Below are 12482 nucleotides of genomic sequence, written 5' to 3' on the forward strand. Positions count from 1 at the left end.
GGCGGCGTCGCGTTTTAATCCGTCCAGATACGTGCGTGCGTGCATAGCAGCAGCTGGATTCCTGGAACCAGTCTGCCCGCGTTTTAATCCGTCCAGATACGTAGCAAGCAGCAATGCTGATGTAAGTAATAGATACAATAACGACTTACCAGACAAACCAAACCCTGCATCGCAACGGCCAGCCACGAGCTGATTTGATTTCCATCTCTTTCCCTGCGAGAGATTTGATTTCCATCCAAACACGGTCGAAATCCCATCAGGAAAACTTTAACGTGATGCCATATATATACCCACGGCACAGACGCCCCGAGGAGAACATCGGCAGAGCAGAGTACCACGTACGTAGCAGTTCACGAGCGGCCTGGGTCGATCGATCTACGTACGTCGAGTAGCCATGGCGATGTCGAGGGCGGCGGCGGCGGTCGTCCTCCTGCTGGCGGTCGCGCTCGTCTCGACGACGACCGTGGAGGCGGCGAGGCACCACCGCCACCACCACCACCACGACGGGTTCGCGAAGGTGTTCGACAGGCAGGAGGCGGACCTGGTGGAGTCGCTGCCGGGGCAGCCGGAGGGGCTCGGCGTCCGGCAGTTCGCCGGGTGCGTGACGGTGAACGAGACGCACGGCCGCGCGCTCTTCTACTGGTTCTTCGAGGCCACCCACGACGTCGTCAAGAAGCCGCTCGTCCTCTGGCTCAACGGAGGTACGCACCATGAGCATCTACTCGACTCGATCGATCTGAGTAGTCGTTCTAGAGTCAAAAAATATTATTGCATGCATGCAGGGCCCGGATGCTCGTCGCTTGGATACGGAGCGCTGGAGGAGGTGGGCCCCTTGCTGATCCAGAAGGGAACACCTGAGCTCAGGCTCAACCCCGACGCATGGAACAAAGGTACCCTGTCACAAACTCACAGTGCCATCAACTTTGGTAATTACAGTTAAATAGTTGTAATCTTAGTTGTTAATTTTCTGTACGTGTGCTACTGCAGAGGCAAATCTGCTCTTCTTGGAGCAGCCCGCCGGCGTCGGATTCTCCTACACGAACACCACCGCCGATCTCGAGAGATTCGGCGACGAGCTCGCCGGTACGTATCCATCCATGCATGAACCCAGTACCCAACCCGTGCATACTTTTCTACGTAGTTTTTCTCTGATTAATTGACTTACTCGATCGAGTGGACGCGTTTGTGAATGAATCAGCTCATGACGCGTACACGTTCCTCGTAAACTGGTTCGAGAGGTTCCCGCAGTTCAAGGGCCACGATTTCTACATCGCCGGAGAGAGCTACGCCGGTGAGTATTGCTACTACTACCTCCGTCTAGGTGAATAAGTCATTCGCGTAGTTCTAGGTCATCGATTTGAGGAATTAAATATATGTTATATATAATGAAAAGTATATCACTACATTTCTACAAGGATGTAGTTTCTAAATATATATTTTTTGTCACATATAATACATATTTAGATAGTTAAATCGTCAACCTAAAACTACGTGAATGACTTATTCACCGAGACGGAGGTAGTACTACCCGTCGATTAATCTCGTGATTATGGTACCACATTAACTACGTGATATTAGGGGGGGAAAATCTAATCAATCTTCTAAATTTGGTAGGGCACTACGTCCCCAATCTCGCCGAGAAGATCGTGGAGCAGAACAAGAAGGTGCACAGGAGCAGGCACATCAATTTCAAGGGATTCATGGTACGCAATCAATTCTGTTGATTTGCGGTTAGATGTTCCTACCTTATCGTCGATGATGTTAACCTCTAGTTGTCCCAGATCGGGAACGCGGCGATCGACGAGGCGTCGGACGACCGCGGCATGGTGGACTACGCTTGGGACCACGCCGTCATCTCCGACGAGCTCTACGACGCCATCAACAAGAACTGCAGGTTCGACCAGGCCGGCAACAGCAGCGCCTTCTCCTCCACGGGCCACAACCCCGCGAGCAACCCCGCCTGCGACCGCGCCATGAACGGCTTCTACGGGGCGTTCGACCACATCGACCTCTACAGCCTCTACACCCCCGCCTGCACCGCCAGCCCCTCCGGCGCCGCCGGCCAGCTGCCGCGCCGCCTCCACCGGTCCGACAACGGCAGGCCCCTGCGGCCGCGCTACAACAGCTACGACCCGTGCCTGGACAACTACGCCGCCGCGTACCTGAATCGCCGGGACGTGCAGCACGCGCTGCACGCCAACGCCACCGGGAGCATCCCCTACGCGTGGGCCGCGTGCAGCGACCCGCTGTTCCAGCACTGGCAGGACTCGCCGGCGTCCACGCTGCCGGTGATCAAGAGGATGGTCGACGCCGGCCTCCGCGTCTGGGTGTACAGCGGCGACACCGACGGCCGCGTGCCCGTCTCCTCCACCCGCCACGCGCTGCGCAAGCTCGGCCTCAGGACCCTCAAGCAGTGGAGGGAGTGGTTCACCAGCGACCAGGTCGGCGGCTTCCAGGTGGACTACGACGGCCTCACCTTCGTCACCGTCCGCGGCGCCGGCCACATGGTGCCCACCGTCACGCCCGTGCAGGCCAGGCAGCTCTTCGCGCACTTCCTCGCCGCCAAGGAGTTGCCGCCCAAACCCATCGTCGCCTGAGCTTGGGGAAATAGTGCTTCGTTGAACTATATATATATTGGAGGTTGTTTGAATGGATTGTAGTTGATCGATCTAATAGGTTTGAACGAAAATCTAGTTTCATACTATTTTTATGTAAATCAGAACTTCCGTTGCTCCTAGTAAATAATACAAGCATCTTATTTAGAAATACAAGTAATTTTTGTACGCGCAATAGTGCAGAACTGGACTTTTGATCACAATGAGAGGCGTTCAGACCGATTTAACAGTACATTCAGGTGCAGATCGGTGCACTCCCAAAGCTTGGTGTGGTCAGACCGAATTCAGCTGCTGCTATTGGGGTTATGGTTTCAGTTTTACTAGAACTCATCTAGATGAGATATAATTTGGTCTTATTCATCTTTTATAACCATTGGATGTGATGCTATAAGATACGTGTGTGCTGACATGAGTTGTATCTGTTCTTGTTTTCAAAGTGAATGAGACCAAACTATATCTCATCTAGATGAGTTCTAGGTACTCCCTATGGTTTTTGGCAAGAGCATGCCCAGACAAAGAGTAAATTGCAAAAAAAAAAATCATAATTATCCAAAAGTCATCAAACACGCGCCAAAATGCATGTTTTCTGGTGCTTTTTCCATGAAGCATTGATAACTTCAGCCCCAATTATGATGGTTTTTACAATTTACTCTTAGCTTAACTCCTACTCGGTTTAGCTGCTCAAAAAACCAATCACAAATTTGAGCGCCCCAAAGTTCTAAGCAAAATATCCCTCTCGGGTGTGGCGCTTCCATATCGCTCAACGCCCTCCATCCAGGCGTCGTAAATCTGGAGAAAGAAGATAATTGCTAACAGTACTCGCAAAAAAGAAACTAATTGCCAGCAGTAACACATGGGGATAGAATATACTCAGCAAAATAAGTTTTCTTTCGTGACAGAAAACAAGTGCATAACTTGGCACAATGCACACGGGCATGCCAGTATTGGACCTTGGCATGCACTAACTGTTAGCCACGCTTTCTGCCACGGGCGGACTTGAGCAGCTCGCGCAGCACCAAGGGGCAGCTTGCCTCCAGGTGCTGATACCCGTCCGTCGCCATGACAGCATCAAGAGTCGCCGGAGTTCTGACTATAAACTTCAAGCACTTTGCCTTGAGCAGGGAGCAGTTATGCTGCTCCGCTAGAGCCAGAGTCGTCGCCGCCGTGTCGACGCTGATGCCGCAAGAGAGCCTGCCTTCACAAATCAGCTTGGGCCTGTCGAGCCCGTACCTCTCAGCAGCAGCAAGCAGATGCTGAGCCATAGCCGTCACCAGCTCTGTCTTCTCATCAGCAAGTTCAGGCACCGTGTCGGTGTAGACGAAGTGCAGCATGGCCTTGACCTCGGCGTCGCGAGAGCTCCTCTCCTTCATTTTCCCGAAGAACTCGGCCATAAGAACGGGGGACCTTGCAGCGAGAATGGCCTTGTGCGCGGCGAAGGACTCGCCGGAGACAAGAAACGTGACGTCCGCTCCGGTCCCGCTCCTCAGGAGCTCGCCGAGGTGCTCGTGCAATTTGGACGATGGCACCTCCATTATTCCCCTAACCGAGATCGATGGCAGATCGGGTATTTCCTTCAGCACCGTGATGGTGCACTGCACGGTGAACGAGTCGTCCTTGAGATAGGCCGATCTTTCTAGAGCGCTTTTTTCGATGAGCCAGAACGCAGACGAGCTGTCCTGCGGATTCTTGAATGTTCCACCACGTCTCGTCTCTTCAGATGGTTTCAGCTTCCCCCTCGGATCCACCAGGCGACAACCGAGAGTCGCCTTAACGTTGCGCGCCCGTGCTTCACCGAGGAAGAAGAGCTCTACCCATATCCACGAAATGTACATGGAATGATGGCCAGGCAACCCTGCGGTATACAGTCGGATCTCCCAATCGTACCCGTAGACGTTCCATCTGGACTTGATGCAGCCGTCGAGGCTGTCCATGGTCTTGGTCATGCAGTAGCCGTTGACCCTGAGCAGCCGCACCGAGCGCACAACGTCGGTGAGGTTGATGTGGGTGCTTGCCATGGCGAAGGCAGAGAGATACGAGAGTGGAGGGAAAAAGGGGAAGTTACGAGAGACGACTGAAGTGAGAATGCTACCCGTGCATGTGAGGAAGATTGTTGGGTACTTCGCCACGATTTTTATACCGGGACGTAAGCTGTCGACTGGACTCTTCGGGTAAGGCATTGCCGCATGCCAATAAATGGATGCTGGAGGTTGCATGCGTGCAGTATACCAGCAGTCACCATTGATGATGGGGACGCTGCAAGTTGGAAATACGAAGCATTTTTGTGTTGGTGAACATCGTGTGGCTGTTGGTGTACCGCATTGACAGATCATTTGTTATTCAGCTCGATCGACCATTGATATTCTATTTCATGCATCTTTACCCGAGGAGTCATGGTTACTGCGTTTGAGGTGTACAACTACAACCTCCATAAAACCTCCACAATCATTCTCAGTTTCTCATATCGTCTCCTCTACTCTGTTCATTCCACTTCCCAGCTATCTCCATGGAAGATGCCTGCACAAACCTCACGGACGTCGTCCGCTCGGTGCAGCTGCTCACGATCAATGGCTACTCCATGACCAAGACCATGGACAGCGTCGACGGCTGCATCAAATCCAGGTGGAACGTCTACGGCTACGACTGGGATATCCATTTGTATCCTACAGGGCTGTCCAATCGTTACCACAGTTCGTCTTTAGCCTTGAAGCTCGTCTTCATCGGTGAAGCCCGTACGAGCAGCGTGAGGGCCAGTCTAGCCTGTCAGCTCGTAGATCCACAGGGAAAGCTCAACCCCTCCAAAGAAGAGAGAGAAGCAGCAACATTCAAGCGCCCCCAAGACAGCTCGTCTCCAGTTTTCCTCATTCAAATGAGTGCTCTGGAAAAATCCGTCTATATCAAGGATGATTCTTACACAGTGCGGTGCACCATCACCGTGCTGAAGGACATACCCGGTTCAGCAGCGAGCTCGGTTCATGGAGCGGACGTCCCGTCGTCGGACTTGCGCCGGCATCTCGGCGAGCTCCTGCGGGGCCAGACCGGAGCGGACGTCACGTTTCTTGTCTCCGGCGAGTCCTTCGCCGCGCACAAGGCCGTGCTCGCCGCAAGGTCTCCCGTGCTCATGGCCGAGTTCTTTGGGGAGACGAAGGAGGAGAGCTCCGCCCGCGTCGAGGTCAAGGACATGGATCCGGAGGCATTCAGGTCCATGCTGCACTTCGTCTACACCGACGCAACGACTCTGGCTCTGGCCGACCAGCGTGGCTGTTCCCTGCTCAAGGCTAAGTGTTTGGAATTCATCGTCAGCACCCCTGAGATCCTTGATGTCGTCATGGCGACTGAGGGGTATAAGCAACTGGAGACAAGCTGCCCTTCTGTTCTGCGCGAGCTTCTCAAGTCTGCGCGTGAAAGAATGTGTAGCTAGTGCAAAGGTCCGAACCACTCCAGTATTTGTCATCTGTACCAAATTATACCTCGTGTCTTTTTTTTTTTTTCAGGGATTATCTCTCGTGTCTTCAATACTACTATCTCTTTTTAGTTTTTGGCTCTGTGACGGCTTTTTAATCCGCTGAACATGACACTGTTCTAATTGGTTAAATCTTAGTACAGTACTAGTTGTAGTTTGGAACAATCTTGTGCACGGCTGTCCAATATTTAGCTAGAGGGCGAGGCGTCCAATTTGTACCGGTTGATTGAGTGTTTCCCCGACCCGAGTCGATCAGGTATATCCAAATCCAATTCTTTCCCGGATCGAACTGGCGTGGGAGCGAAGGATCTATAAGTACAACGAACGCTGACAGAGTTTGCCTCCCCTGCCGTTGTATTCCACCTGCTCTAGGTTCGCCAATCATCCACAACGATGGAAGCTCCATCTCCCGCTCCAGATCAATATTTTAAATAGCACGCTATTTCGCCGTTATAACGCGGTTATAGCATATTTGAAAGGGAGACGTTACGTTTTGGCAAAATCGGACGCTACGCTGCTAATCGCGTAATTAGCGCGCTACACACGCTATAACGTTGTAACGTTACAACGTGCAGACCATGCAAAACTGAAATAAGCACAGCCCAGCAGGCCCAGCAGGCCAAAACCAATCCACGACCACTAGCTTTCTCACTCCTTTTATCAGATTCTCCCACGAGACCTAACCAGCAAGCCCAGGTGGCTGCCCCGGTGGCTGTTGATGTTAGAGACTCTTAAACCTATGCTTGTTGATGTTTGAGACTTACTATTTTTATGTGCTGGATTTGGCCCTTATGCATATATTGCTTGCTCCTATGAAAAATTTAGTTGCTTAAATACTTTATTTCTAGATATATTTGATTTCTTTTGCAAACGCTATCTTGAAATATAGCACGCTATTAGCGCGCTATAACTTGTGTAGCGTTTAGAGAAGGGCCTCGCTATATTTTGTAGCGCGCTATTTAAAATATTGCTTCAGATTGGTCCGAGCTGCCCGCCGACATACTGTACAACGTGCTCATGCTGCTCGAGTGCCCGGACCTCCTCCGATCCGGCGCCGTCTGCGCGGCATGGCACACGGCGTACTCCACGCTACGCCGCGCCGGCATCTGCCCCGTCCGCCAAACCCCCTGCTTACTCTACTACACCGAGGCCGCCGGCGGGCTCAAAGCCCTCGGCATGTACAGTCTTTCAGAGGAAAAGGCCTACACCATGCCGCTCCCTGAATCTCCCATCAAGAACTGGATTGGCGCATCGCACGGATGGCTAGTCACTATGGATGACAAGTCTGAGCTGATGCTGCTCAACCCGATCACCGGCAACACTAATGTACTCCCTCCAGTTACAACCATGGAGCATGTTAAACCTGTCCTAAACGGCGACGAGGTTCTCGAAAAGTATGAGAGATTCCGAGGGTGGTGGAGGAGGACACCGCTATATGGTCCTTGGAGGAGTATGGTCACATGGTCTATCTAAAGGCGGCTTTATCGTGTGATCCATCGGTAGGTGAATGCATCGTCATGCTCATCCACCAGCCATACGGCCAGCTCTCGTTTGCCAAGGTAGGAGATGATCGCTGGAATTGGCTCACCGTATCTAGCTACTACAGAGATTGTGTATACCACGACGGGTGGTTCTATGCAGTTACTGAAGAAGGCGCGATTGATGCATACAATTTACATGGACCGTCTGCCATCCACAAAAGGTTGTTACCCCAAATAATCCAGACAGTTTCGAAATGTCACGTTGTTCGGGCGCAATCTGGAAATGTCCTCCAAATCATTAGGAGGCAGCTTCTAAATCCTGATCATGAACAACCGGGCAGTCGGGAGTGGGTCACTGAAATCAAAGTGTACAGGGTTGATTCTGATGACCAGAAGTGTGTCAACATAACAGAGATAGGGGACTATGCGTTGTTCATCGGGAGCAGCACAACGTCTTGCTTAAGCGTCAAGGACTATCCAGACTTGATGCCAAACCATGTCTATTTTACAGATGACGACGATGCAACACACATTTTCCGGAGAGATGACCCTCCCGAGGTTGGAATTTATGACATTAAAAATAATACCTGGGTGAATGTGGTTCATCCTGAACTTTGGATGAATTGGTTGCCTCCAATATGGTTGACACCGAGTCTTGCAAAAACAGGTACGGTTCTACTTGTCCCTTGATATCTATTCTGGAAGATGCTGGTTGCCGTATATCTCGAGCTTTGAGCAGCATTTATTATTTACGTGTTATATTTTCTAGTGCCCTCCTCATAGAATTTATAGAAATCAACTCCCAACACTAAGATAGTTAAAAGTTTTGCCATGTAACATTTTTTCCTTCTCTTGGATCATCATTATTGCTTCATATTAATTAATTGGACTTTTATTTGATAAAATTCACTTGGTTATGTTGAACTTGCAAAACCTACTTTTCCTAAGGTTGGCTTGTTTAGATGGCATGAACATGAGCATGACACTTTTTTATCGAATCTGTAGAAATTTCTTCCCACAGTTTTTTAGATAAATTAAGAGAAGCTGTATATACAGAGTTAAAGCTACACTTATTCTAGGCCAGAAAGAGAAGGAACTGTACAACAAAGGCGCACACAGTACCTCGAGAGCTAGTTATGCAAAGGAATGAACCAAGACCTCAAAATTTTCATTTTTTTGTCTCTTTGCCCTATGAACGATCCACTGCACTAATGTATTGTTTACCCACATGATCCTAGTGTATTGCTCTTTCAAATGTCTTATTGGATCTCGTATTGCTCTGGTCTACAGAGAAACGGAAAAAACAAACGCTTCATGCCGTGGCATCACTGCTAGTTGATATTGCAAATGGTTTCTTCAACAAAGGCAAAGGTTGGGCCCCATTGACAACAAAATCAAAGGAAATTACTCGCCAACAACAGTAAAATCCGGCACCAAATCATCAATAATGAGAACATCTGTGTGAGAAGGATACGTAGCTCTTCCACCGTTCCACGTACAGCAGTAACTGCATCATCAAGCCATCTACAATGAGAAGTTGTCGGGTTTTAAACTTGAGTGACAAAAACCACACAAGTCAATAAGTATAGGGACAAAAATGGACTTCTCTACAAGTCGATATAATTATGGAAATAAGTTACTACCTTTGGTGCAAAAAGACACAGGCATACCGCTCGACATGAACGGTACCTATTTTACAAACCAACAAGGAAAAGACACATGTATAACTTGCCATAGTGTGCACACACGCATGATAATCAAACCCTGGACCATTGCGCTAGCTACGCTTTCTCCCACGGGCAGATTTGAGGAGCTCTCGCAGCACCAAAGGGCAGCTTGCCTCTAGGTGCCTATACCCCTCAGTCGCCATAACAGCATCAAGAGTCGTGGAAGTTCCAACAATGAACTCCAAGCATTTAGCCTTAAGAAGCGAACACCTATGCCGCTCCGCAAAGGCCAGAGTGGTCGCTGCCGTGTTGACACCTAGTCCATCGGACAGCTTGTACTCGCAAATCAGCTTGAGCCTGTCTAGCGCGTACCTGTCAGCAGCTGCTAGTAGTCTAGGCGTTACTGGTAACGCCTCACATAAAGTGTCCTAAATACCATAAAGTCTTCTTAATTACAGACCGTTACGGTGCAGAGTGCTTCTTGACCTTCTGGTGGTCGAGTGTGTCTTCATGGTCGAGTCCTTTGAGTCTGTCGAGTGAAGTCCTCCTTGGTCGACTGGAAGGTAGTCTCTTCTAAGGGTGTCCTTGGGTAGGGTACTTGGATCAGGTCTATGACCCTGCCCTAGGTACATGACTCCATCATTAGCCCCCGAATGGATTGAGGCTTGAGTGAGGAAGGAGTTGATATTATTTCCGACCTGCTTTTGCATTCTGGATATGTGTTGTCTTGGACCAATAATCTCCTCGTTGATAATCAGCAACTTTTCTTCAGTCGACTTGATCCATTCTTTTCTTTCGTCGAGTGACCTTTTGAACTTAACAATTCCCGAGCAACGGATCGCAGGAAATCTCGCGCCTGACAGATCGATCTGCCGTTAGCGGATTTTGTGGGATACGAAATTTGGGAAAGCGCGCGAAGCAGGGCGGACCGCGGCGCTCGGATGGGATAGGGCATAGACGCCTCGATTCTTGCGCCACCTTTTTCGCCACGTATCGCGTACGCGCGACTGTTTTGGGATGTGATTGGATCTCCCGGGCCCACTTGTCATCCACTCGGAAGTGATCTTATAAAGGCGCCCGACAAGGGCCTTTGAACAGTATCTCTCCATTCTCTCTCTGCCCTCCCTGCCTCCGCCCACTGCGCCCGCCCCCGCCTCCGCGCAATCGCTCCTCGTGCGCTTCGCCGGCAGCCATGGTGAAGGAGAAGACGGCGGCGCTGGAACGCGCGAAGAAGGCGTCGGCGACGGGGAAGGCGAAAGGGAGAACAACCAGTCGGGGAGGGTCTTCGTCTAGATCTCGTCTGCCGAACGGCTGGGTCCAAGGAGATTGGATCCGGTCTACCATCACGGAGAAGGATCTCACTGACATGGCCAACGACGGTCTGATCCCCCACGGAGCAGCAAGGCTCCCGGGGAACGAGTGGCAACCCCAGCCGGAAGAGGGTGAGTGTGTCCTTCTGGCTACCCATGTCAACCGCGGGTTTTTTTTGCCGCCGAGTGTTTTCTTCCGTGGTTTCTTGAACTTCTTTGGAGCGCAACTCCACCACTTCAATCCAAACTCTATCGCCTATCTTGCTGCCTTTGTGTCCATGTGTGAGAACTTCTGGGTTGTCGACCGCACTGGGGCCTGTTCAAGCATATCTTCACGTGTCGCTCTCAGACCGTGAAGAAGGCGAGTCCAGATGATGATAAAACCAAGGTTATCCAGATGTGTGGAGGTCTGGGGATCCAGATAAGGAACAAGAGCACCTTCCCAGCCATGACGCTCCCCGAGTCGGTCAGAGGCTGGCAGTCGACTTGGTTTTACTGCCAGAACGAGTCGACGCCGGGGCAGTCGAGTGACCTCCCTCCGTTTACCATGGACCGAGCCAACAAACCCTCCTCTCTGAAGGTGCTCCCGGAGGAGAAAGCCGACGTGAAGATGCTGATGGGGCGCGTAGTCCAGTTGGTTCGGGAAGGAGTGACGGGTATGGATCTCCTGGAGGTTTTTCTTAGGCGACGTATCCAGCCACTTCAGTACCGGGGCCATTGCATGTGGCTGTACTGCGGGACCGAAGATGAGACTCGGATCAATCCAGAAGCAGTCGACGATGCCACGCTGGAAAGGTGGATGGCCGCGGTCACTGGGAACAAGGATAACCCTCGTGGAGCCAGGAGGATTCCTCCACTCGACCATTCCAGCACTCCAGACAAGGTATGCCCACTTTACCTCCAATTGTATTCTTGCCATAATTATTTCCATTTTCGCCGCAAATTGGTCGATTGATCTTTGTCTTGATGTCTGACAGGTCCTCACCGACATGTACTCGATGCCCAATGGAGCGCAGACTCCAACTGAGGAGGGAGAAGCGAGTGGGGGTGAAAGCCAGGAGGAGTGGGACTCGGATGCTGCTGAAGAAGATGATGATGATGATGATGACGAAGAAGAAGAGGAGGAGGAGGAGGAGGAGGTCGCGCCACCGCGCTCGGAAAGGCGGTCGAAGCTTGTCCATGACCCTGCGATTGAACGCGGCAAGGGGGTGGCGACTGTCGTGCAGTCGACCAAGCGTCCCCAGACCACTTCCCCGGTGCCGACTGAAAAGGCTCCGAAGCAATCTAGGGTGGCACCGTCGAGGCCGACCAAAGTCCTGCCGAAGATGAAGGTGTCAATCCCCACCATATCAGGGTAAAAATGCTGCTTGAGTCTTCTTGCTTTATACGAGTTTATCTTTGATCGACACTTGAGTTAACCGACTGATTTTTGGAATTGCAGTGCTGCTACTTCCGATACCTCAGCCAGGGCCGACGATCATGAGATGGAGGATGATGCAACCTCAAAACCTGGTACCACTCTCTTAATTCTGTTTTTTAGTCGATTGACTCTTGGTCTCTAATTCTGATTCTTTTCTGCAGCTCCATCCAATGTCGTTATCACCCTTCCTGACGATGATGACGACGAGGAACCGCTGAAGCACAGGAGGAGCAGGAAAGCGTCTACCAGCAGGGTGGCTCAGGATGTGACAGCACCCGAGACTCTGGTCGCGGAGGAGGAAAACACCACTTGGCACACCGTATCTTTCACGGTGCCGCTGACGAGTGCTCATCCCGCGTCGTCGAGTGCTGCACAGCCTTCGCTCTTCTCGACCCACTACGTCCCGGAGGACCAAGCCAGTGCTGCAAAGGAAGCGATACGCCAGGCGGGAGTCATGATGGAGCAGGTGAAGGCCATCCGGGAGGCAAGCCAGGCAGCCTACGATGCCAGCTCTGCTCTTCAAAGCAAT

The 12482-nt window shown here is 51.3% G+C and overlaps 3 protein-coding genes across 3 annotated transcripts in view; 2 read left to right on the forward strand and 1 right to left on the reverse strand.

Annotated features, from left to right (window-relative positions):
* Positions 1–394: 394 nt before the first annotated feature.
* LOC119340284 (serine carboxypeptidase-like 34) lies at positions 395–2798 on the forward strand. Its single transcript, XM_037612180.1, has 6 exons — positions 395–701; positions 783–890; positions 988–1083; positions 1199–1291; positions 1615–1703; positions 1782–2798. The coding sequence occupies exons 1-6, from the start codon at positions 395–397 to the stop codon at positions 2595–2597; spliced, it is 1509 nt and encodes a 502-aa protein (XP_037468077.1). The 3' UTR covers positions 2598–2798.
* A 785-nt stretch (positions 2799–3583) lies between these two features.
* LOC119339105 (BTB/POZ and MATH domain-containing protein 1-like) lies at positions 3584–4630 on the reverse strand. Its single transcript, XM_037611267.1, has one exon. The coding sequence runs from the start codon at positions 4628–4630 to the stop codon at positions 3584–3586; it is 1047 nt and encodes a 348-aa protein (XP_037467164.1).
* A 488-nt stretch (positions 4631–5118) lies between these two features.
* Positions 5119–12482, forward strand: part of LOC119339106 (BTB/POZ and MATH domain-containing protein 1-like) — a 28565-nt gene continuing 21201 nt past the window's right edge. The window contains exons 1-2 of the mRNA XM_037611268.1: positions 5119–6013; positions 7052–7401. Coding sequence (XP_037467165.1) covers positions 5119–6013; positions 7052–7401 — 1245 coding nt within the window. The remainder of the gene's footprint in view (positions 6014–7051; positions 7402–12482) is intronic.

This window comes from Triticum dicoccoides, chromosome 7B (assembly GCF_002162155.2).
Source record: "Triticum dicoccoides isolate Atlit2015 ecotype Zavitan chromosome 7B, WEW_v2.0, whole genome shotgun sequence".
Lineage (NCBI taxonomy): Eukaryota > Viridiplantae > Streptophyta > Magnoliopsida > Poales > Poaceae > Triticum > Triticum dicoccoides.